Consider the following 25,024-nt stretch of genomic DNA (forward strand, 5'->3'; position numbering starts at 1 on the left):
TGAACACCTACAAAGTCAGACTGTACCTTAGTGTGTCGTTAAGTCAGCAGTTAGCTGTGCAGTAGGAGAGGGGAAACAGTGTAGTTGGGGTTTTTCTTTTGTTTGTATTTACTCTTTGGGGAGCCTGCCACCCAGCTCCCAAATAAATACATAGAGACTTATTCTTACCTATGAATGCCTGGCCTTAGCTTGGATTATTTCTTGCCAGCTTTTCTTAAATTATCCCATCTACCTTTTGCCTCTGGGCTTTTATCTTTCTCTATATCCCTCTTTGCTTCTTATTCCGTGGCTGGTTGTGTGGCTGGGTGGCTGGCCCCTGGCATCCTCCTCTCCTCTTTTTCTCGCTCTTCCCTCTTCTCTTCTCCTATTTATTCTCCCTGCCTGCCAGCCCTGCCTATCCCTCTCCTGCCTAGCTATTGGCCATTCAGCTCTTTATTAGACCAATCAGGTGTTTTAGGCAGGCAAAGTAACACAGCTTCACAGAGTTAAACAAATGCAACCTAAAAGAATGCAACACATCTTTGCATTACTAAACAAATATTCTACAGCATAAACAAATGTAAACACATCTTAAAATAATATCCCACAACAAAGCAGGGTTCTTGAAACTGGTGAGATGGATGCATGAGGCACAGCAGTGTCCCTGCATCCAGGGCATTTCCCCTGAGTCTAATATGCTGCCTGGCATGTGCTTGGTACTCACACCGACAAGTCACTAAAGCTGATGTGGAGCCAGTCAAGAGAGAAAAAAGGTGTAGAGGATTGCCACCTGTTTTCTATTCCAGAAATCATGGTAGAATGTTGAAAGAATGGGGGAAAAGTATTTGAGAAGATGTTTGAGAAAGAGGTTAACTCTAGCTCCTGGATTTAATCACTGAGTATATGGTCTGAGCCACATCACCAGGGGAACCTTAAAACTAGAAGCATCCCCATCCCCCTACCTGCTTGCCCCACCTGCTTGCCCGATAGCCTAAAATTCTCATTCTCTGCAGGGTGGGAGCAGGGGATGATTAGGCCTACAAGCTCATCACTTGGTTAGAGCCTGTGATTTTAGAGTGTTTTCTCTGAGTCAGCAACATCAACGCCTCATATGAATTTGCTAAAATACCACTTCTGGGTTTCAGTTCATACCCATGAATTTGGAGAATTTGGAAGTGGAGAGTACATCCATCCTAAGTGAACAAGCTTCCAAGAGTGATTTCTAGAAGTCTGGGAGGCACTGCTCTGGACAATGGAGGTTTTCAGGTTAGGAATTAATGTAAAGTATGGTAAAAAGACTGAAGTCTGAAGGTATGAGGAGGGACAATCCTGAGAGGACTATGAGATAAAGGGAATGAGAGAGGGGAGGCACTCTGATGTCCAGCTGCCCAAAGGACTTTGGTGCCAGTAAAGACAATATTTATTGAGTACCTCTTAAACAGAGGTCATGCAAAGCATTGGGGATATGAAGTCAATGAGATACAAAGAATTTTGACAGGCAAACATAATTCAACAGAGGATGGTATGGCTTGGAAGTGACAAAAAGCATGTTTCCTCAAGGAAGTAGACTGTGAAATCAGCTAGGACAGTAAAGGAAGTCCCAGCATTGATTGACAAGTGACAGTATCCTGGAGTCTGGAGAGGTGGCTCAGTGCGATAGAATACCTAATCTGCAGGCACAAGGCTGTGAGTTTGAATCCACAGCCCTCACATCCACACTGGCACCCCACATAAGCACTGGGGTGGGGGTGTGATGTCAGATATAGGTGGATCTCTGAGAACTCACAGGCTACCCAGACTAGCCAAAACAGTGACCTTGTGGTTCAATGAGCTACCCTGTCCAAGGCAACACGGTAGAGAATGATGGAGGACACCTACCACCTGAGATCCTACTCTGAGATCTGCATGGGTGCACACAAGCATACACTACATGCACTACACACACACACACACACACACACACACACACACACACACACACACACACACATCATAAAACCAGTATTCTGAAAGAAGCATGAAGAATGTATTAGTATGCAAAAAATTACACATAGGTTAGTTAAGAGGCCAAGAGTTGCATGTTGCCTGTAATCGTGAGTTTTAATTAATTCATTTATTTTACATCCTGACTGCATTTTCCCCTCCCTCCTCTCCTCCCAACTCCTCCTCCACCTCTTTCCACTTCTTCCCCACCATCCTCTCCATCCACTCCTCCTCCTTTTCTGAGGCATTGTGGATAATTATAATAACTTTTCAAATTTCAATTAGAACCTTTCCTGATAAATTACAAAACTTCTAAGATTAAGACTGCAAAATTGAGAATTCCAGGTAGTATCTTAGCTAACAGTAATTGAGGGCTATAGTTCACCATTATTTCCTACCATTAAGCTAAAGCTCCTGTCTGCATAAGATCCATACGAGAGCAAGATAGTTAACATTCTAGCATGCTCATGCCTATGCACACCTGTGTGGATGCCAAATGGCTATTGAGGAGAGGAGCTACTGAGACCCCACAGCTGGAAGAGATTGACTGTTGATAGCTACTGGAAGAGAGCAAATCACTTTTCTTTCCTGGTGTGGCCACTAATGAGCTGTCCATGCCTCTGGGATTAACCCCATACCTATGCACATATGGGCAGTACTAACTGGACTCAATGGGTTATTAAAAAATGATTGCCATCAGAGAGCCTTTATCTAGCAACTGGTGGATATCTGCATCGGATATCTATGCCAAACATTTGCCTGAGATCAGGGAATCCTGCTGAAGAGAGGGAGGAAGGATTATAGGATCCAGAAGGGTCAAGGACATCACAAGAAAACTCACAGAAACAACCAACCTGGCTCATAGGAACTCACAGAGTCTGAACCAACAACCAGGGAGCCTGCACGGGACTGACCTAGGCCTTCTGCATATATGTAACAGTTGGGTAGCTTGGTCTACTTGTGGGACTCCTGGCAATGGAGGCAGGGGCTGTCCCTAACTCTTTGGCTGGCTCTTGGGAACCTATTCCTCATACTGGATTGCTTTGCCCAGCCTTAATACAAGGACAGGTGCTTAGTCTTACTGCAAATTGATATGCCATGCTTTGTTGATACTCTGAGAGGCCTGCCCTTTCCTAAATAGAAAAGGAGGAGGAGTGGATGGAGATGATGGTGGGGAAGAAGTGGAAAGAGGTGGAGGAGGGGTTGGGAGGAGAGGAGGGAGGGGAAAATGCAGTCAGGGTGTAAAATAAATGAATTAATTAAATTAAACTAAATTTATAAAATAAAAAGGAAGACATCAAGCTAGGAGGGAGATGTGTCAGGGTGGTGAGGTTGAATTGGAGGGAAGTGGTAGAGGGCAGATATAGTTAAGATACAGCGTATACCTGGATTTTAAAATCTATATGTTCTTATCCATGATATTAGATATACTTAGAATACTTCTAACTGTACAAATAATATTTATCTTTAGAGACAGTCATGTGTCTAAGTTCATCGATGAGAACATGTATCAGGTTATAAACCAAGACTCAAATTTCAGGGGCACCATGCTCCTTTGTGGCTGCACAACCTTGATTAAGACATTTAACCTCTCCAAGATCCAACATGGGAATATAAAATGGGAATCGTTATCCCAGACTACTCATGCAAGTTTCTGCAGCAAGAAAATGTGACAATTTAATAGAAAATACAAAAAACATAAGTGGAAAAAAATCAGTAAATGAAATATTTATTATGTAAATATTGCATTTCTGGGAGTAGTGTGAGATAGTAGGAATGCAAAAATGCACATAAGATTTCATCTCCATAGTCTGGAGGGAGAGACAGGGAGACGAAGAGGAGAAGAGCCACGGACATAGATACAACATTATAAATCATAATTCCAGTATTATGGGACTGTTGAGGCTGACTAATGCAGTCTGACTTGAGACGGTAAGAGAGACCTAGGGGAGAAAGGAACACTTGCCTTACCTGAAAAGATGTGTACAGTAGAAAAATGGGAGAATGCTGAGGAGGGGGTGGGGGCGTCCTGCAGCTGTTAGACAGGAAGTACCCAGAGGGTGTCCACTGAAGAGTCTGTGTCTCGTTTGCTGTTGAAGAAATGCACAGAGATGTTCCCAACTCTGCTTGCTTGGGCCAGGAGAGGTTCCCAGGGGAGATTTTAGAAGATGCCTCATTAGCTTTGTGAAAGGCTTCTTGCCTCTGGAGGAAATTGAACAATGCTCATGGGAAATGGGGTGGGGGGGATGTAGCTAAGGGTTATATTTTATGTTGAAGAAAATAGAAGTGTCATTTCCTCAACATACAAGACTTTAGCAAAACTTTCTTCCCAGCCATATATGAGTTATTCCTGCAAAATGGTTTGAATGAAATTGATGAAGACTAAAAGTGGACAGGAAAGATGAGGGCAAGACATGCCTCCTGATTAGTGTGAAAAACACATACCAACACAAACGACACCTCCAAAGAGAACTGATATTGACAAGTGAGTAGAAATGAATCACTACTAAAAATATTGCTTGATTAAAGACCAGGTTTGTTTCTCTAAATTAATTAAGCAATAAGATACGCTGAGTGACTTTAAACACCTGAGAAGAGACATAGTCACCTGGCTTTCACTGCCACAGGTGATTTCCTGGGTTTCTATTGAGCAACAGGCCACAAGTTTCTATCCAATGGAATACAGTTTTCTCCCCGCTGCAACACACACACAAAGAGCATTTTGAATACATAAAATATTCTCTACAGGTTTCCTACCAGTCATAGAAATGAAGTACTGGGTCTTAACATGTACAGTATTGAAATTATCCTTACAAATAAGCTGAATAGTAGACATCATCAAGAAACCATCCATCTTTTCTACATTCCTACTTCTTCTGATTCTTCCTCTGTCCCATATAGTAAGTGGCCAGCTGATCAGTGTTTGATTCAGATCCCTTGGGCTCCTTCTAGGGTGAGTAAAAGAATTATCAAAATGCAACATTTAGCCCCCCCAAAAAAGTAGCCAGGTTTAGTGTTGTGTATTCCGAGTTACCCAGGAGAATAAGGCAGTAAGATCATTGGAGTTCAGAAGATTCCTAAAATAGGACTTTGGGGGCTAAAACATACAGGAAACACTAGCCAAGAGAAATGTACTCACTTGGTGCCATGAGACTATGTTCTAGGAATATGGAAATTCATTAAATGTAGTCTTAGGCAGTTTTCTAGTAATGTTCTAACTCTGTTCATACCAGGGGCCAACAAATCAGAGAAGGTTGTAAGTCTACTTTGCAGAGAGGTATAACTTCAAAGTTAACAATACAGTCAACTAATAAAGATTTATGTATATTGTTTCTGTTTACAGTTCAGGGTGCTGGAGATGGTAAAAAAACAAACAAACAAACAAACAAACAAACAAACAAAAAAACCCTAACAGATCTTGAGAAGGCACTTAGGATAAACCTCATAAAAAACATTGTAGTGTGCAGAGCAGATTTCAAAGTAACTCTCATCATTCTCCCATCTTCTTCCCCAAAGATGTGTTGCATTACAAAATTACTCATAATTAGGCAAAAACTTCATTAAAATAATGTAGGCAAAAATAAGATAATAGTAAAAAATTTAGAAATGAATATTTAACGTATCTTCAAGAATGGCTGTGATTTGGCATTAGTAGTTTCATCCTCCAAAGAAAAAAAATAAAATTTCACTTCATTATCAACCCATAGTGTTATAAATAATATATATCAGTTTGAAGAAATATCTTAGTCATTAAGATTTGTTATTTGAATGTGAAATGTGTTTGACATGCTTTTTGAATATTTGGTACCCAGCTGATAGCACTGTTTTGAGTAGTTGAGGAAACTTCAGGACCTAGAGACTTGGTAAGCCAAGGTGAGTCACTGAAGATGGGCCTCATATTCACCTATGATTCTGTACTGATTCTCTGGCCCCTGAACCAGTGTCCATGTGAGAAATTCCACTCTATGTCCCCACTGCCATGGAGCCAATTCTCCATGCTTTCTCTTGCTGTAACAGAGTAAAATTCTCTGAACCAATGAGTGAAAAAGAATTCTTTCTCTCTAAGCCACAGCAATGAGATGGTACCTAACAGATTTCCTATAGGTTTGTTTGTTTAGAGTGCAGGAATCAAATCCAAGTCCTTGTGCATACCACAGAAGTGCTCTATCATTGGAAACACTCCATTCCTCTCCTACTGTCCCTTAAGCAAAAGAAAGGGGTCTGTGTTATCCTAACTCTCAGTGTTTGGATGCAAGCTATGCAATCATATCCGAGGCTAATTCAGTACGGGTAGTTGATAAGTAACTAAAAGCCCGAGAATAGCACACTTGAACAGGGTCAGCCTCCATGGAGACAAAGTCCTTTTTTGCTACCAGACTTTGAGTCTGGGCAGCAGAGAATTATTTTCAAGTTAACTCATGTCATAACTCAAAGGTAAATATTTCCTATAAAGCACTTGGAAATGAGTGATACCTGAAGTATGGTGGCTGTTTTTCTAACTAAGGGGTGAGCTCCCGAAGCCATATCAGCATGTGAGCAGCTGGCCTGATCCTGAAACCTCATCAGTGCCTACAATAACAGAAGGCTCATTTCTAGACAACAGCCGGAGCCCCTTGCTTTGTCTTTGGAAGTATAGTTTCTAACTAGTTTTATTCTAAAATTCTTTAGAAAGTTTCTTACTTCAATAGCTTATCAAAAAATTTGGTCAAGAGTTTGATTTCCTTATAGCCCTACAGAATCCTGTAATGGATAAAAAGGACACTCAGAAATCTATGTGGGCATTTCTAAATATATGGATTATATCTGTTATTTCAGTGATAGGTGCTTATGGACAGGTGGTCTATGAGAAACGAAGACCAATTATTAACAAGTTTCTTATTTTGATTTTACTTTTCTTAGCTATTTTCATGTCTGAGTGTGTGTATATATATACTTGTGTTAATTTGTGTTATATATAAAACATATACGTAGATATATATGTGTGTATATTATATACACACAGATAGGTAGGTAGATAGATGGATGGATAGATAGATAGATAGATAGATAGATAGATAGATAGATAGATAGATAGAAATACTTCTGGAAAGAACTTCACATTCTTTTTATTTATTAATGGCAAAGTCAGGCTTCTTGTCTCCTGAGGTAGCTGCTCATGAATTTTCATTCGAAATAGTAAATTAGTGTCCATATTTTAATATGTTTAGAGTGAAAAGGGATTCTATATGCAACTGTACCTAACCATGTTCCACGCCTGGAAAGCTAAATTTTATACTTTAATGATATTTTGATTGGGCTACATGCCACTGTTGTATCCCCCTTTCATGCTTACATTCTGCGTGGAGTTGGCACTAGTGGGAGATTCTGGGCTATTATTAATATTAAATTATGTTTTTGTAAGATTTTCTTACTACTTCTTTTGTGTCTTTAAAAAAAAAAAAAACCAGGAGCAAACTTCCCTGCTCAAAAATGTGAACAGTGAATACTTAGTGAATACTTGGGGAAAGAATCAATATGCTACAGAAGCTAGGAAACTTGGGTCATTTACTAAAACTTTTAATATAGGCAGATGGGTTTTTAGATGTTTGTTAGTGTGACTGAACCATTAAAAGGGTATATGTATGAAATATATCTATATGTACATATAATACTCAGCTTAAGGTAGAAAAGCAATGGACAGTTTAGCATTTTCTTCTTTTCAACCTATAAACTCTAATTTGATGATTTCTTAATTTGGTTGTCTGTTTTAATCAAAATTCTACTGTGGGCCAAGATGGGACCTCATATATTCACACACACCTCCCATTGATTTCACTTGGGTGAAACTTTATCGTTTAAGCAAAGTTTAAGTTGAAATGTTGAGTTAATGATGCCCACCTTAAATACCAAAGGCTGAATGCATTTGTGTATTAAACACTTAGCTAGTCAAACAGAATTCCCCCTAGGATTCAAGAGAAGAGTCATTTCTTGGAACTATGTTAGCCTTACATACATACATACATACATACATACACACACACACACACACACACACACACACACACACACACACACATATATAGAGAGAGCCATTCTATCTGCAGAAAAAAAAGAAAAAGAAATAAAAAACAAATCAACTTGATAGTATTTCAATTTTTGGTTTAAAAAGTCTTGGAATATTTTTTAACATTAAAATGGGCAGAGTAGGATGATGAGCAAGATGCTGGGAAATCATTCTGACAATCAGCTATCATTAATAAATCCAAACTTAGGAATAAACACTGAGGAAACATTTGTACATTTCTCAACAGGCTTGCCTCTGCTCTCTGTTGACGTTCGGTTCTGTAACTGTCTTCATCACTGTTCTACTTCTGTGTAGAGACACCACGACCAAGCCGACTCCTATAAAAAAAGAAAACATTTAATTGGTGCTGGCTTGTCATTCAGAGGTTCAGTCCATTTCAAAGAGGCAGCAGGCATGACAGGCATGGTGCTGGAGAATTAGTTGAGGTACATTCCGATCTGCAGGCAGAAAGAGAGAGGGAGAGACTGGGCTTGGCATGACCTTTTGAAACTTTGAAGCCCACTCCCAGCGACACACTTCTAACAAGGCCACACCCCATAATCCTTTCAAATAGTGCCACTCCCTGGTGACTATGCCTGTGGAGGCATTCTTATTCACATACCACATTCACCATCAACTGAATGCATTTCTGATTCTACATTTGTCTAACAAAAATTGACTTTGAGTTAGACTTTTTATTTCCATGATTAAACTTTTAAGCTGCTTAAAATGGAAATATTGTACTTAGAACAGAATGTTCAATTCTTAAGCCCTGGGGATGAGACAATGATGGTGCCCTTGCCTAGAACATAGGACCACACACCCAGTTAGGTCCTCAGCACTCCAAAACAAACATAACTCTTTTCTCTTTTATTGTGAACCAATTTAACATAGGTATATGACAATTTAAAGAAAGAGTGTAAAGGAGTACTGTTAGGTGATGTGTTTGCTTTGTTGTGCTTACATACTTGAGCTTGTTTTATAACATTTTTAGAGAGAACATAGCATGTTCATAGAATGGAAGGAAGGTATACTTTAAGATTATTTAGAAATCCAGGAAAGGAGATTAGCTTGGGAAATAGCTCAGTTCATTCAGTGCTCACTGCAGAAGAATGAATATCCGAAGTCAGTCCCCAGATACCAAATCAAAGGCAAGTGTGGGCCACACACACTTGTAACCCCATCACTAGAATTGGTTAAGAAATTCAGTAACCAATTTCTGATTTGCTACAAAGTTATTTATTTGATTTCATTAAATTTGGGGAAAAAAATCTAAGGTTTACCTATAAACTTGTAAATTAACATAGGATCTGTATTATCGGGCACAAATACCCTTTCAAAAACCTTGTTTTCTGCATCAGGACTTTGTGATAATCTATTGGAGCACTGGTGTTAACTGTTAATATTCTGACCTGCCCTCTTGGAAATCCTGCCCCTTGGGGCCACCCTCATCCTAACCTAAAAGCCTCTTTTTTGGGGGGAGGGGGAAAAACTCCATCACTTTCTGCCTCAAATCCCCCCTCTCTCTCTTCTTCTTTCTCTTTCCTATCTCTCTCTTTATTTCTTTATTATAATAAACTCTCCATGTGGATTCTGAATTACATCTGGGTTCTGAATTACTGGTTGCTGCTATGATGCCCACATGGTGCACATCTGCCCAGCATGCCAGCATGGTACCCTGCACAAGTGTGCAGGCAGACGTGCTGGAACTGAGACTGCTACAGCTTGACTCGGAGGTAACCACAAGTCGACTGACAGTCATACTGAGTGAAACTTGAGAAAAGAAACCTAAAAGAAACCTAAAAGCCCCACCTCACAGTGACACACTTCGTCCAACAAGACCACACCTACTCCAACAAGGCCACACCCACTCCAACAAGACCACACCCACTCCAACAAGACCACACCTACTCCAACAAGGCCACACCTACTCCACCAAGGCCACACCCACTCCAACAAGACCACACCCACTCCAACAAGACCACACCTACTCCAACAAGGCCACACCTACTCTAACAAGGCCACACCTACTCTAACAAGACCACACCCACTCCAACAAGACCACACCTACTCCAACAAGGCCACACCTACTCTAACAAGACCACACCCACTCCAACAAGACCACACCTCCTAATAGTGCCCCTCCCTTTGGGGCCCATTTTCTTTCAAACCTCCACAATCACAGCAACCAAAACAAGACTAGAATACCTCAGAGAATAAGAGAAAGGTGCGTTTTAAGATCAGCATTGAAGCTCTCTCTATATAATAGCCTCCTTAATGTATTCATTCTCCTTAGGGAGTGATGTCTTAGTTGATGCTTGGATTTTCAGATCTCCCATTCTCCATTTTTTTCTCTCTAAGACGACAGCTGAGCAAATAGAAGTTTGCGTGATTTTGTGATTTTTTTTTTTTTTTTTTGTATGTGGAGCTGAGGATCGAACCCAGGGCCTTGCGCTTGCTAGGCAAGCGCTCTACCACTGAGCTAAATTCTTGAATGCAATGGCTAAACATAGGGTTTTGGTACAGGCTGGCTAGATCATCTCAGGCAAGATGCACCTTGAAGACAGCTGTGGTTGTTATACTTCTTGTTCCCTCTTGGCTTGCTCAGGCCCTAGTAGAATTCTTGCTGACTAAGCCTCATCATGGGTCCTACCAAATTTCAAAGAGGCCTGGCATCACATGCCCATGCCAGACCCTCCACCTGCCTGTCCTTAGGTTCACTATGCCTTTGTTGCCATGGTAACACCTTTGCCCAGTTTAGCCATTGAACTTTCAGAAATCTTGGAGTCATTTCTTAGAGAAGATTAGGTAACAGAGTGTTAGTAGGAGCCCTAACCAAAATTAGCTGCCCCCCCAAGACCCACACATCTCCCTCCATACCCCCCACACCCCCACCTTTCTCTCTTCCTTCCATCCTCATTCGGCCGGCTTATTGTAGCTGCACCACAGAAGACTCCTCCTCTATAGTCCCTAGCAGGAGGTGAAGCTGAGGATTATGGGTGTTTTGCCTTCCCATCGGCCTTCCTCACATGCTTCCTCTCTAAAAGAGAAGGGGAAATACATTGGAGTGTCTATCTGTCTTTCCTGTCTTTACTTGGTTTACGTTCTCCAAGCCCACTTAAATGAAGAACTGATAATTTATTTCTTTCTCCTTTTGGTTTTAATCCTCCTCCATACCCTACTCTCCAAATATTGTGGGTTTTATTTCACCTTTCCCCAATTTTTATTGGGAGAGATTAGCCATAATTTCAGATGTCTTTTTAAGTGGCCACACAAGCAAATACTTGATAGAAAAAAATGCCCCTGTAGTGAGTAAATCCACCGACGCAGTGAATCAGATAAGGCCGAATGAATAAGTCCAGGTTTAATCTGAGCAGAACCTTCCCGGGTGGTCCCAAGAAGTAGGAAAAGCCAGGAGGGGGGACCCGCAAGAAGAAGGCTTGGGCCTGACCTTAAATACCCTCAGGATGGTAGGGGGTTGGGGAGGAATGGAACTGCTGCTTTGGGGGGTTTTCTCAGGTGCGGGGTTTGGAGAAGGCAGTCCTTGGAGAGATCCCCAACAGTATTTAGTAGTATTTATTATTCACAGACTAACTTTGAAATCTTGATGGCTTATTTAGCCTCCTATAGCAGTTGGTTTGTTGTTGAGTGGGAATACTAATTCGTATTTCACGGGTGTACTGGAAACCCCATGCTATTCAGTGTGGTCCCTGGACCAAAAGCATGGACAACACTGGGTAGATACAGACTTGCATCCTCCTTCCCAAGTAGGAGTTAGTACCTTCATTTGTGTAGACTCCTCAGCTGTGCCCATATCTTCAAAGCAGTGCTGTAGGCCACTGTAGACCTGCTGAAGTTTTAGTCTGCAGCAGCTTGACGTCCCACCAACGTCTAGTGAACACTTACCAATCAGTTCCACAATCAAGAACCTTTACAATGATGTAAAAACAATTAAAGCAAAATAGGCAGTTCCAGATTTAGTTTCCCCACGGCCAGACCCACTGTAAATTTGTTTGATATACCTATTAAGTATATGGTATGCATTTTCTTGTCAAGCCATCCGACAAAAACAGGAACTCAGTAATAAAATACCCCATTGACTAAGCCACATTCATAGCCGAGGTCACTACTCCATGAGCACTAACGGGGAATTTGCCCCTGTTGAGTTTGACAAAACTGTAGTAGTATTGCTCTTAAGAGTAGTTTGGAGGTGGGATGACAAAGTCATAGTTTTCATCCTGTACTTCCATTTTCTGATCACAGTGTTTTAGAGGAATCTGGGCTTTACTTATTCACCAGGCTTTCAATAGAGAATCACATTAATCCTGTTAAGCTCCTTATTCTAATGATTTATTTTGTTGAAAACCATAGTGATCCTCCTTTGAATTTTAATGATTGCTGGCTATTCAAAGATTCATTGTTTTGACTTCCTGTCCTTACCTCTGTTTCCTGCATGTCTGTGGGGAACACCTGTCTAATACTGGATCTGCCACTGGTTCTCACTGGCTTACCAGAGTCACTCAAGCCTATCTCTGAGTGTTAAGCTGAAATGCTAGCTACTCATCCATGACAATAGATGTAGGATACATGTTTGCAGAGATAGGCAGATAGACAGCAGAGGGACAGAGATGAATGATTGAGTCATTTCCCAGTGAAAATAATATTTTTGATTTGTTAGCATATGTGAGCATTGCTGAAAAATCTAGATAATATTTTTATGAATAAACTTATTGAGGAGTAACGTCTAGGAAATTTAAATGAGAAAGCAATTCAGACTTTGAAAGTGCTGTTTTTACCCCAAATCTGGGACTATGAAAACTTCAGCAAGTCAGTGACCCTCCATTTCTCAGCCTGTGAAGTAATGGTGTTTCTTTTCAAGGACATAGTCCTACTCTTTGTTTAGAAAGGGCTAGCAAATGGTAATCACTGTGCTGTGGCTCGGGAGTGAGTACAGGAATTACATGTTGTACTTTCAAAATCTAGGAAGTAGCTGTGTCACAGCCTTAAGTTCCTACTTGCCTTCTGCGTAACCGTACAGAGGGGTTCTTCCTTCTCTTTGTACAGATATTCACCTAGGAACATCATGGGTTTTCAAGAATATATTATTCTAATAGGAGATTTGAACAACTACACTGTATTTATGCATAATACATTTTTGTGCTTTATCTTCAGGCTTCTGGACTTTGATTCAGAATATCAGGAGCTCTGGGATTGGCTGATTGACATGGAGTCCCTCGTGATGGACAGCCACGACCTGATGATGTCAGAGGAGCAGCAGCAGCATCTCTACAAGGTTAGAGCTACCCTTCCCTGCTTTTACTGTGCTGGGAAGATCTGATTAGCCTGACAAGTCTCTCTCTCTCAGGATATCTTTGTGTTCATTGTATGTATCATGGTGTCTATTAGAATTCCCTTCCCTGTCCCCACACTCATTTCTATCCCTAGTGTGCTGACAGGCTGCACCGACATCATAATTGCAAGAAAGTTCCCTTTATCACATTCCGTTTGGTGTAATTCCAAAGAAGGACAGAGCTTTATCTTCAAGATGAATAGCAATAAATGAAACTGCATTAATAAGAATGACTGAAACAAAACCCGGGATAGACGACAGGCTGGTAACACTTACTAGTGTGTGTCTTGATTGGAACACTCAGGTGGATTTGACCCACCCCTTTAGCTCTTCCCAGAAGATAGAAATTTGCCTTGATTTTGTCTTGTTGTTACCAAAGTGCAGGGCTCATGCAATCTAAGGTATGCGAGCGGTGTATAGAGCAGACTTTGTCATTAAGTCTGTGCATTTTCAGGTGGTTTAAGAATGCTTGCTTGGAATTCATATTGATTTCAGGCAATCCAGCTGATAACTATCTATATTACTTCCATGTCTGCTAGTTCCCTCCTTAACCTAGAGTGTTTTACCAATTCTATTTCAATAGTCTTAAGAAGTCCTTACAAAACAATCATGTGATTTTTTACTGGGGAAAAAATGGCTGTAAGATTCAGTCCCCGAAAGAGCTGTGGGGGAGAAAGAGGGCCGCTCAACTGAAATATCAGCTGCAGTAAATCTTCCTCATTTAAGCAATTTTTATTGGAGTAATTCTGACAGTTGTCATCCTTGAATTGCTTTGAGCATATGGCATATTTCAAAGAGCAGATTGTGAATCATAAAAAATAAAATTAATAACTAACCACAGAATCAGCAACAGTATAATGACAAGAAACAACTACCCTCTAGCTTTTTAAAAATTCTTAGAGAATGAGAAGTACATTCAAGGTCAAATAAAAGTTATCTTCTTCAATTTTACCATTTTCCGTAAACTTTCTTTAATAAAGTATTTTAACTTCTGCCTCCTCTAAGGAGAGAGACATATACTTTTACAGTGTCTGATTGACATTAATTATTGTCCCTTGGGAATCATCTTAGTTAAGAAAAGATATAGGCTCCCTAGGGACTCAGTAAATGGGGACATTTACTCTCTGAAGCATTCTGTCCAGCACTGATGTTGTTTGGGGACTTTTCTGTTTCCTGTAAGAATAGCTGTCCGCACTACCCAAAATATTTTCTGACATAACATTGTTTGAGTAACAGTTTCCATCTCAAGGAACTAAAGCTAGACTATTTTGCATCTCATGACAGGATCAGAAATTACATCTGAAAAAATTCTCACAAATCTATTATTAATTTAGTGCTAGAAAAATATTGTATTTCTAAACCAGTATTTCAGAACTTATTGCAGTCACATTGCCAAGTAACATTGCTTTTCTTCTCGTTGCGTTTTGTATTTTGCATATAAGCCACTGTTTTTCTGAAACACTGCTGGTATTCTTTGTCAAAATCATAGCCATATAATTTACATCACAATTAGTAGGAAGTCATTGAATGAAGAAAGCAGTTGTCTTTTTCTTGTGGTTTCCTTGTGAGTGCTTCACCTGAGAGTTCCCACTCACACACTGAGGGTGATTATTCCACCCACTTGGGGCTTCTGGGTTAGAGTGTTTCTCCAAACATTTCCCGTACTGTGCTGTTTTAATCTGTGACTCATCCTGCTGCTCTGCTTCTGCTTTTAGGTGTTCAACATAGACCAATATTCTCTTTGCATTTGATGAGTGTGTGTGTGTGTGTGTGTGTGTGTGTGTGTGTGTGTGTGTGTAAAATTCACCAAGAAACCAAGGGAAAATTCTATAGGTCTGGAACGGTCTTGCTGTGAGCCCCAAATAGTTGTAGAGGTCTGGAAACTTCCAAAGCAATCCTGAGGATATGGTGTTAGGAATCCTGTAGAAGTGTGGCTTTAGATTAGAAAAACTGACTGAGAATTAGTTTGAGGTCTTGCCCAAGAATCCCTAGGGCTTTCTGGGTCAGGTCAGCATTTTCAATACTCCATTCCTCTGTTCTAACCTGCTTTTTTGGGAATCCACTAAACTGATGACTTATTAGAGGGGAACTTGTAGCCTATCGATCAAAGACAGTCCTGGAGGAGCGGAGCTCTTTAATTGTTCTGCAGGTCTTCTTAGTCTTTCAAATGCCATGAAACCACCTTGATCATCTTTAATTTTCACATTAGTTTCTACCACCCATGTGTATCAATGCTTTATCAAAATTCTTACTAAGAGCACCACTGATGTTTGGGGATAAAGGACGATTGGAGTTTGTGGGACCATGCCTCCCACCAGAGAGTATTTACTATCTTTACTCCTGAGCCTATGACAATGTAAGATGATCTAAACCCACTTCAGAGAATTCCTAACCTATCTTATTTAACCTGTCTGCATTTCTTTTTTACAGTGTGTGTGTGTGTGTGTGTGTGTGTGTGTGTGTGTGTGTGTGTGCTTTCCTAAGCTTGCTTTACCTAGCAGGGCTGCATGAGGGGATGGCTTGACCCCGTGGATGGTCACCAGGTATCTGGGATGGTCTGCACTTGGCTGTGCTGGGGGGAGGTCTTTTGCTCCACCCCTTGCATTCCTTTGAAAGCCCTTTAGTAGAGACAGAAGGGGCTGGTGGGTTTTGACCCAGGCCCTCCTGAGGCTGTCCTGTGTTTCTATCTGTCTTTCTCATCTTTATTTCTATCTACATATTCCTTATTTCTTCCTGCTCAAGAGTACCCTGGGGGAAAATGTGGGGGCAGGCCCCCCACAACACACAAGTATGATAACACATGCCTAATACAGGCCTATGACCCTAGCTTGGAGAATAGCGTTGTGGGAGAGTGCATGCATGGCATGCATGTGTGAGGCCCTGGGTTCAAAGCCCAAACAACAATGAAAAACAGAAATGAAGCTCTTATCAGGTGGTGCAGTTGAAAGGGATAACTGTGAAATTTCTAGAAGATCTCTTGAGTGAAGGTAAAAACTAAAAGCAAGCATGGACAAGGGCAGCCATTGTTCCTCCTGTCTCTGCATGAAGTCTTTGCTCCTCTGTCCCTGGGTAGCTTGGTGCTCTGCTACCTGACTCTTTCCCTGGCACAGCTGGTCGTGTCCAGTTCAATGCATTTGTACAGTCCTAAGTGAGCCCCGGGATCCACATGTGGAAATGCCAGTTTAGAGAAAACCTAGATTTTCTAGTCTCAGAAAGTGAAGTTCATTTAACATTTTTTAATACTAGCTGCTGATTTCCTAGTTGTCCCAATCTGCTTTTCTATTTTGCTCTCTGCTAGAAAACCACCTACCCTTATCTCAGCACGTTTTCTGAACAGAACAGCTCTTCTAATATGTTGTTTATCCAAAGCCAGCCAAATACAAAGGAACATGTACAGGGCAAGAATGACTCTGGATAGGCAAAAAAATCCATTGATATAAGATGATGTAGTTTAGAAGCCTCAGTACAGCCATAAAATATAAAGTATTAAGCCTCTTGTTTTCAGATTGTTAGACATGTAAGACTCTTTTCTTTCTAATTAATTTTAAACTACATCATTTTGAAGAAAAACTCAATTCTTATTAAAAATGAACTATTCTCTCAATTACATTTTCTTTCCAGTTTTGAGATAGTAAGTGAACCAGCAGCATCTTCTCCACCCCTCCTCTCTCGCCCTACCTCTGAATAAGAGTCTTCTGTGTCTACTTTTTAATAAACACTGGCAGTACCTTCAGCCTAGAAAATACAAACATCATCCCTCCTTGGTTTTTTTCTTCCTCAGTCAAGGAGACATTGCGCCCACTCTCTCACAGTCCTGCTCTCCGTTCTTTCTACCTTCCTAAGTAGGACAATTTAATTTGTCAAAAGTAACCACCGTGATTTCCAAAGTTCAGCTTCTATTTGGACTAGAGTTACAAAGCCAGAATTCATAATCACAGGGAGCTGTCACTCTGATGGTCGGCTTGTGCATTAACTATTAATGGAGAAATATTTAAAAATCCACTTGCAAAGGAAAAGCTCCATTTTTTTTTCATTCCTGTAGATCAAAGGTGGCATTATTCTTGGGCTCAGGGAAGCTCAATCACCTCCTTCTATCCTATACATTTTGTAGACTGAGTGACCTGGAAATAAGTCATCAGTGGGAGAGCTGAGCTTTGCTGCTGTACTGTTCTTGGAGAGTCGCCCACCACTGACTGCAGGATGCTTTAAGGGTCTCCCTCTCTGGGCCACCTGACCTCTACCTGTGCTATGCCACCTACAGATGCGTAGATGGCAGAGCTTGTCATAATCCTGTGTTCATGTATGATGCCAAAGGAAAGCTTCATCTCAACACCCAAGATGGACTCTGGTGATTCTATAGAGGAACAAGAGTTACTTGCAGATGGCACCAGTAGATGTGTGCCTTAAGCGAGTCCTTTAGCTGTTCCTCATCAGTATTATCATATGATTTCCAAGGGGGTAAAAGGAACCCTTCCAGGTATAATCTGAAATAAGTGCCCACCAAGACTTTACTGCCAGGAAATTCACAGATTTTTTTTTAATATTTAATTTAAAATTGTTGTTATTTATTTACTTATGTTTATATATTATTATTTATATACTTACTATATGGTCACACATTTTATGGAAACAATACAAGTTTTATGTATCTTCCTCCATTAGCATATTTTCAAAATGTCCTATTTATAAGGGGAAAACACCCATTTGCTTCGCTTAATAGTTACTGAACATATTGACTAATTTTTTTTATGTCTACAAATTTCAAATTGCTAAGAGTCTTCATGAAAATATTAAAAAGATTTTAAAATCTGTACCAGAAGATATTGTAGCATATTTCCATGGTCTCAGCTACACAGGATGCTGAGGGGGGAGAGTCCCTTCAACCCTGTTATTGGGACTAGGCAACACAGCAAGACCTCATTTCAAAAGAACATTTTAAAGTGAAAATACAAATCGGAACTGGGGAAAACTTGCGTAGACCAGAGGCTGCATCTGTGAGAAGAGTTGATCTGCCTGACCCAGCCCATAGCTTGTAGCATCCTCCATAGCTGGTAGAAAGAAGTTGCTTGGTGGCCAGAGCAAAGGAGATGGGCTCACAGGATACACATTTTCCATGAGAAGAGTCATAGTCATTCCTTTAAAGAAGCTGAGCTCGCTGGACACACATATATCACCTCTTAAGAGTGTTTATCAAGCGTTTGCTCCAGGTAAAATTGCAAACATAACATCTGTAGCCCCTTAGCTAACTCACAGTTCAGTGCCTTAGTTGCCAGGTAGATTTTAGAGCACAACTCACGAGGACACTCCTGTGGAAGAAAGTTAACTGAGCCAAAGACAGGCCACGGAGCGAATTAGACTGGAAGACAAACGACCAAGGAGGAAAACTCCAAAGAAAAACCCAAACAGCGTTTGAGACATAACAATGAAAGAACCGGCTTGGAAATGATTATTAGACGGAAGAGCACAGTTTGGGGCGGGGCGAGGAAAGTGTTAATGCAGAGAATTTGGGTGTGTGTTCAAAAGGCTTTGCCACGTTAAAAGAAGTGTGTATGAAGTATGATTAGCTAGTTAGAGGAATAAGAAATATAGAGTAGAAGATAAATGGGACATATTTGGTTTGTTATTTTACAACGATTGATGCCAAGGTGATGTTGTCATTGCCACGAACTGATCCTAGAAGACAGATTAATCACGCCCTGCCTATATTTTATAAACTCACGAGTATCAGCCCTGTGGGATAGATTCCTTTCAGTTCGCTCTGGACTCGCTGCTCTAAATAATTTCAGATGTTGCTTGATACTCGCATGGCTAAACTCGTGTTCCTAGAACTATAGTGTGCATCTGCTTCGTGGTTCAGGCTGTGGCCACAAGGCTTAGGGCTGAGAAAGAGCCACTAGGTTTATTTTTTGTATGTTGGTTTACCGAATAGGAATGTGGACCAAAAATTGAATTCCCCTACTTAGGCTTCATACTGGGATTTCAGCACCAAACTTGGCATTTCAATCTTGATGGTGCCCAGTGAAATAAGTTACTCACCATCGAAGCCGTCAGAATGGAACGTACCAGAGAGAGCGGGCACACAAGCTTCATGATAATTTTTTTACCTCATTCTTAGATGATTAATTGGATAGTCTAATTGTATGTTACATTAAAACTCCATTAAGATAAGAAAAATATGCTTAAAATCATTATAATTTTTCAAATAACATTATCTAGTTACTTTTAGAGTGACATCTAGGAATGAATTTGTTGTTCCATTTTTATTAAAGTTCAAAAAGTCCTCGGATTAACGGTCACATTAGTTTGAGTGCCAATGAATCACTGTTTGATATGGACACTCAAATTTATAGTTCTCTCTTTTTAATTTAAGAGAGAGCGAAACTCTTCCTGGAATGTTTAGGGAAAGAAAAAGTAGACGAATGTGGTTGCCCAACAACCTCTGAAACACAGTTCCCTGCTGGAGCCTGTAATTCCCATTTGATCCACTTTTTCAAAAACGGGGTGTGGGGAGAAGAAGGATGTTAGGGGAACAGGATGCCAAGAAACAGTTGGCTCTGTGTGGAGGGCGAGGAAGGGAAGCCTGGCCAGCAGGCTCCGTCTCCGGTGGTGAGCTGCTGTCCGGAAGGTGCGTTGGCTCTGGGGCTGGCCTTGCTGCATTGTGGTGCTCTCTCTGGCCTGGCCGGCTCTGGCCTAGAGTGGATCAAACAGGCTGTGGGGGAAAATTTCCCTCATTTGCATCACTTCTAGACAGCCCTGTCGTCCTCTTTGCTGACAGGAAATCACCGTCTTTGTCACCTTTTCTCAGGGCCCTCCTTTTGGCAGAGATGGGCCATGTGACCACGCTTAATCACAACAACGGGGCTGGCTGGAGGCTCTGACATGTTTTCCTCGGCGCTTCAATAAATGGAGTAGAGGAGCCAGTAGGAAATGATTACATTAATTTCGGAGTGAAAAGACAATTAACACTTGAAGGCCCGATGTTCTGATGTGAGAACCTATGGAATTATTCAAATCAAAGTTAATTTATCCAAAACTTGTGAAAACTATTTGCTTTAGTACAACTGTTTGGTTTTGTTTGATTTCAGTCTTGAATAGTGGGAGCTGGGTGCAGCAGAGGGAGAATGGGAAGAAGGCGGGCAAAGGGAGTATTTGGATGTGAGAACAACGAGAGAGGAGTGGAGAGAAAAGAAGAGGAAATCATAGCAGGCATTAGCTATGTTTGAAAAAGCAACTTAACTGGGCTAACCCTTCACCATTTGGGGCTGGAGGCTGGAGCATGTAAAACACTCCTTAGATGATATGAATAGGACCCTGGCAAACAAAAGCCACAGTGTGCTCCTAGAAGACCTAAAGGAGTTTCCTTGGCAACAGAAATGCAGTTCCAAAAGTAGACAGAACTTTCCTCAGAAGACATACTATTAATAACAACCTTCCGGAACAACTTGGAACAATTTGACGACTTGGCAATAATAACGCCAAGTGTTCAGCAAATTAATCTCACACATAGAGTTTATATTTCTCTTGTCTGTGGCCATGCCTAGAACTCGTTGCTTTTCAGTGGCTCAAAAGTGAAAAAAATATATATATATATATATATAATATTTCTAAATGCTGTCATAGAAAAAGGAAACCAAATGAAATCTGAGGGTCCAACATCAGAGGCCAACAATTGTGGTCAGCCTTTGGGAACCTACCAAGAGATCTTAGTTTGGGGAGACAAGTTTATTCAAATGAGAGCTACTCACAGGAAATCACACACTTTCATCAGCCATGTGAATATCTGTCTACAATAGAGATGATTCCTGGAACCAGACTTGAAAGGGTTAACAGCACATCTGAGGCCATCAACTATATGTGTAATATATAAATATAATGCTAAAGATGGGCTGAGAGTTATTTTTTTAAAGCATCATCTTTTTCTTGTCACCTCAGAGAATGGACTCATCTTGGGTCTACTTGGCCAATGGGAATCATTTGAATTCTCCTAAAGGCTGCTTGCCAGCTGAGATGAGAGTGGAGTGTTCCCCTCCTCCGACCTTTCCTGAATCCTTGGATGTAAAGGTTAAAAGTAATCAATATCTCATTGTGCTGCTTGGATTCAGGGTAATAAGTAATAACCATCATGTTAAATCCAAATGATTCCAGATTGCACCTAAATGAGCTGACCTGTTAGGGAGGTGGCATTAATTGCAATCAGGATAACAAGAAGAGTTTGCTAATAAAAGTCTGATTTAATTGTAAAAAAACAGAACAAAACAAAACTTTAATCTTCAACTTTTTGAAAACTTTTACTTAATTAAATGGAAACATAGTATCTACTTCTATGTCAAACTGAGAGTTTGGCTCCATCCCTGGATATCTGTAGATTTCTTTCTGATTTCTATAAAAGTACTAACAAGAAAGGGCATTTGTCTCACTACCTTCTTTGACTCCTGATACTCAATGATGCTTATGTATTTCAGATAAATGGTTTAATAGAAATGTCTTCTACCTAGTTTCTTTTAGCATTTTCTAGTTTCAAATTACACATCTTTACAGTTTATATTCATAGTTTGACTAATCTAGTTTTGAGCTAGAAAAATTATATGTTATCGGATTAAACGTGATAGACTACTATGATATGAATCTTGATATTTTGTTAAAATTAGTACAGTACCAAAGCTTAAAGATGAAAACCAAGTATTCTCATTGACAAAGGGATAGTGGTATGAAAAATATAAGAATTAGGTTTAATGTTCCATGCAATTATATCAGGAAGATAGTGGTTTTGATAACCTTAATCAAAAATACTGTATTAGATACACATGCCATTGAATCCAAATACTTTTTCTTATGAGTCTATATTGTCATGGCTTAGTAGAATTTAATGCATGTGTTTGTGAAGTGTAAGGTAGGGACCAAAACTCTAGTTATTTCAGAAGAAGTTCTAGAATTTGTCCTGAACAAGTGGCTAGTGCCAAGGGAGTTGTCTAATCCCAGTGTTTTCACTATGTACTCACTACCCTGGTTCCATTGGTCTTTGTCTCCCAACTCCATCTAGCAGCACAAGGAAGACAAAGATTGGTGGGTTGTGCTGCGCCAAACACTTCATCTTTGGAGCACTGCATCTTAGAAGTGTCTCAGCTCCACTGTCTCCATTCTCAAGGGTTTATCCTCGCATCTTAGCCCTGTGATCCATTTATTTGGTAATAAGAATGACCTCTGCTAGATGCCGATATTTTGGGGGTGTAATATTGAATTAAATGCCAAGCTTAAAATCTAGTTTAGATGGAGACCATATAGATATAGCTCTGTTGGCAGTGTCTAGCTTTGCATGAAGCCCCAGGTCTGTTCTTAGGCCAGGCATGCTAATCCCAACACTCACAACATAGAGACAAGATGATCAAAAGTTCAAGGTCACCCTGGGCTACCTAGTGAGATTGGGGCCAGGCACCTAGGCTACATGAGGCTCTGTCTCAAAATTAAGTGTAGTGTAGATGGAAGGGCACTGGAACATGAAGAGAATATAGAAGATAACCAGAAAACGGATCAAGTGCAGGTTTCTACTTTATCATTTGATAGAGAGGGACCTATGTTGATGGGTGTACATGTGTGTTGGAGGATGTTCATGTGCAATGGGATGGGAGTGCCAGCTGGGGACCCAGTGTTAAAGCACGTGAGTCTGTGAGGCTCATTCACATCCAAACCATAGTAATCCTCAAAGAAAGCACAATGGACTTGAGTTGGCTCATTGTACATCCAACTGTTACGTGGAAACCTAACGTTTTCCATGGCACCTTAGCACTCCTGGGAATTCCTATTTCTATCAGATTCATAAAAGCTAACTCTGAAAATCTTTATTCTGGAGGGAGATACACTAAAGACAGGAAGATTCAACCTTGTGAACCCTGTTATCACCAAAGAAAGTCCCCAAGGAAGGGGCCCTGTGGAGAAATGCCCCACAGGAATACCATTTGTGAAAAGGCCACTCGCCAGAGTGGCCGAGGAAGCAGTTTCGGTTCTCAGAAATGGGGGCATTTCTTAGATATTTTTAATAATATGGGCATTTTTAAAGCTTAGACATGCTTAAACTAGGTGCTTCTGTGACACTGTATCCCCAGTGAGGTACACAGGGGTAAGATACGAGAGGAGAGCCATTTCTGCTGACCTTTGTTTATTTGTATAAAACACATAAACACACATATACATATGTGTGTATATGCATATATTTTTTTTCTGAAGGAGAAAAAGCCATCAGGTTAACACCCCATTGCTTTTGGATTTATTTTGGTTTGTCTTACTGCTAACCTTTTTTGTACACAGCTAGGACGTTTCTCTAGGAGAGCATCTACACAGCCCGAGACTCATCTAAACATACTATTCAGCTGCTTTCCCTAGTTGATTCCATATGTCTGTGGACATTTGCATAAAAAATTTATGATTGTGATATTCCTCTTGTCATGTTATCCGTTAAAAACTGAGAGCCTTGTGGAGGAAGCATGCACAGAAACGCATTTGTGCACACACATTTACATATGGGCACACACACGTGTATGAAGTATTAATTTGTTTAATTAAAAAAGTCTTTCATCAGAATTGAATTTAGATGAAGCTAGAGTCCTTGGACTCAAGACATTTAAAGCATGCATATATAAATAAGTACACAGAATTCCTTCATATATGCCAAGTTTTCAGTCAGGAGTACATTTCTGTGTTATAAATCTTGGCATATTGGATTTTACTGCCTTCCTTACAACAGCACAATCCCTTTAATACTCGAGGCTGCTTCCCAAGAAAGTTCTCTTCAGCTCTTTACTATTAATTAAATACATATTCTAAGTAACAGTGATAGGTTTGGACTTTGTAGACTAAGAGTGAACAATTAAGAGCAGGTGAGATCCCCACGGGCTAGAGGGTAAAGGTGTCGGTTGCCAAGCCTGAACCTGAGTTTGCCCCCAGGACCTATATGACAGAAGCAGAGGCCTGACCTACACTCGCACAAACCTTGGTGTACTGTTTGTGCATGTATACAATAAATAAGTATAATACACATTTGAAAAGAATTAATGATTATAAATATGTTAAAGTTTTATGTGCCACGAGGAAAGACTTCATGTCTGTGGTCTCTGGTACCTAGCATAATTTCTGGGGCATTATAGAAACTTAATAATTATATTTCAAAAATATTTCCAGAAAGCTTTTTCAGTCATTCAGCTCTGTTAATTAGAAGTATGCTATCATTGACTGACTTTTCCAAGTCAGCCATTGAGTATCAAATTTCTTGGCTTGTTACATTGTATATAAAACCAACATTTTCTATCTTTGAAAAACTAAAAATCAGGAAAGACAGTCCTTAGTAATCACAGTGCTGACATTTGACCAAGTTGATATCAGGGGAAAAGAAGAAGAGAAGGAAAAGGTGTCATCATGACAGACAAAAACAACACAACAGTGTGCAACTGGTCACTGTAACTGTATAGAGAATCTCTGATCTCTCAATCAGTAACATTCTCTGCTATAGTCTTGATCATTTATATTTACTAAGTAAATATTTGTGAATGATGACAATAGATGTAGACTTGGTAGACCAAATTTAAGAATGAACAGTTAGAGGTAAGAGATGTGGCTTAATGAGTACAGGTGCTTGGTGCTGAAGCTGATGAACATTATGTGTGTGTGTGTGTGTGTGT

At 40.3% G+C, this 25,024-nt stretch overlaps 1 protein-coding gene across 2 annotated transcripts in view; it reads left to right on the forward strand.

Annotated features, from left to right (window-relative positions):
- The window catches only part of Akap6 (A-kinase anchoring protein 6), a 432,518-nt gene that overhangs the window by 300,056 nt on the left and 107,438 nt on the right, over positions 1–25,024 (forward strand). For both annotated transcript variants that reach the window (XM_036205359.1, XM_036205360.1), the window contains exon 9: positions 13,178–13,298. In XM_036205359.1, coding sequence (XP_036061252.1) covers positions 13,178–13,298 — 121 coding nt within the window. The remainder of the gene's footprint in view (positions 1–13,177; positions 13,299–25,024) is intronic.

This window comes from Onychomys torridus, chromosome 14 (assembly GCF_903995425.1).
Source record: "Onychomys torridus chromosome 14, mOncTor1.1, whole genome shotgun sequence".
Lineage (NCBI taxonomy): Eukaryota > Metazoa > Chordata > Mammalia > Rodentia > Cricetidae > Onychomys > Onychomys torridus.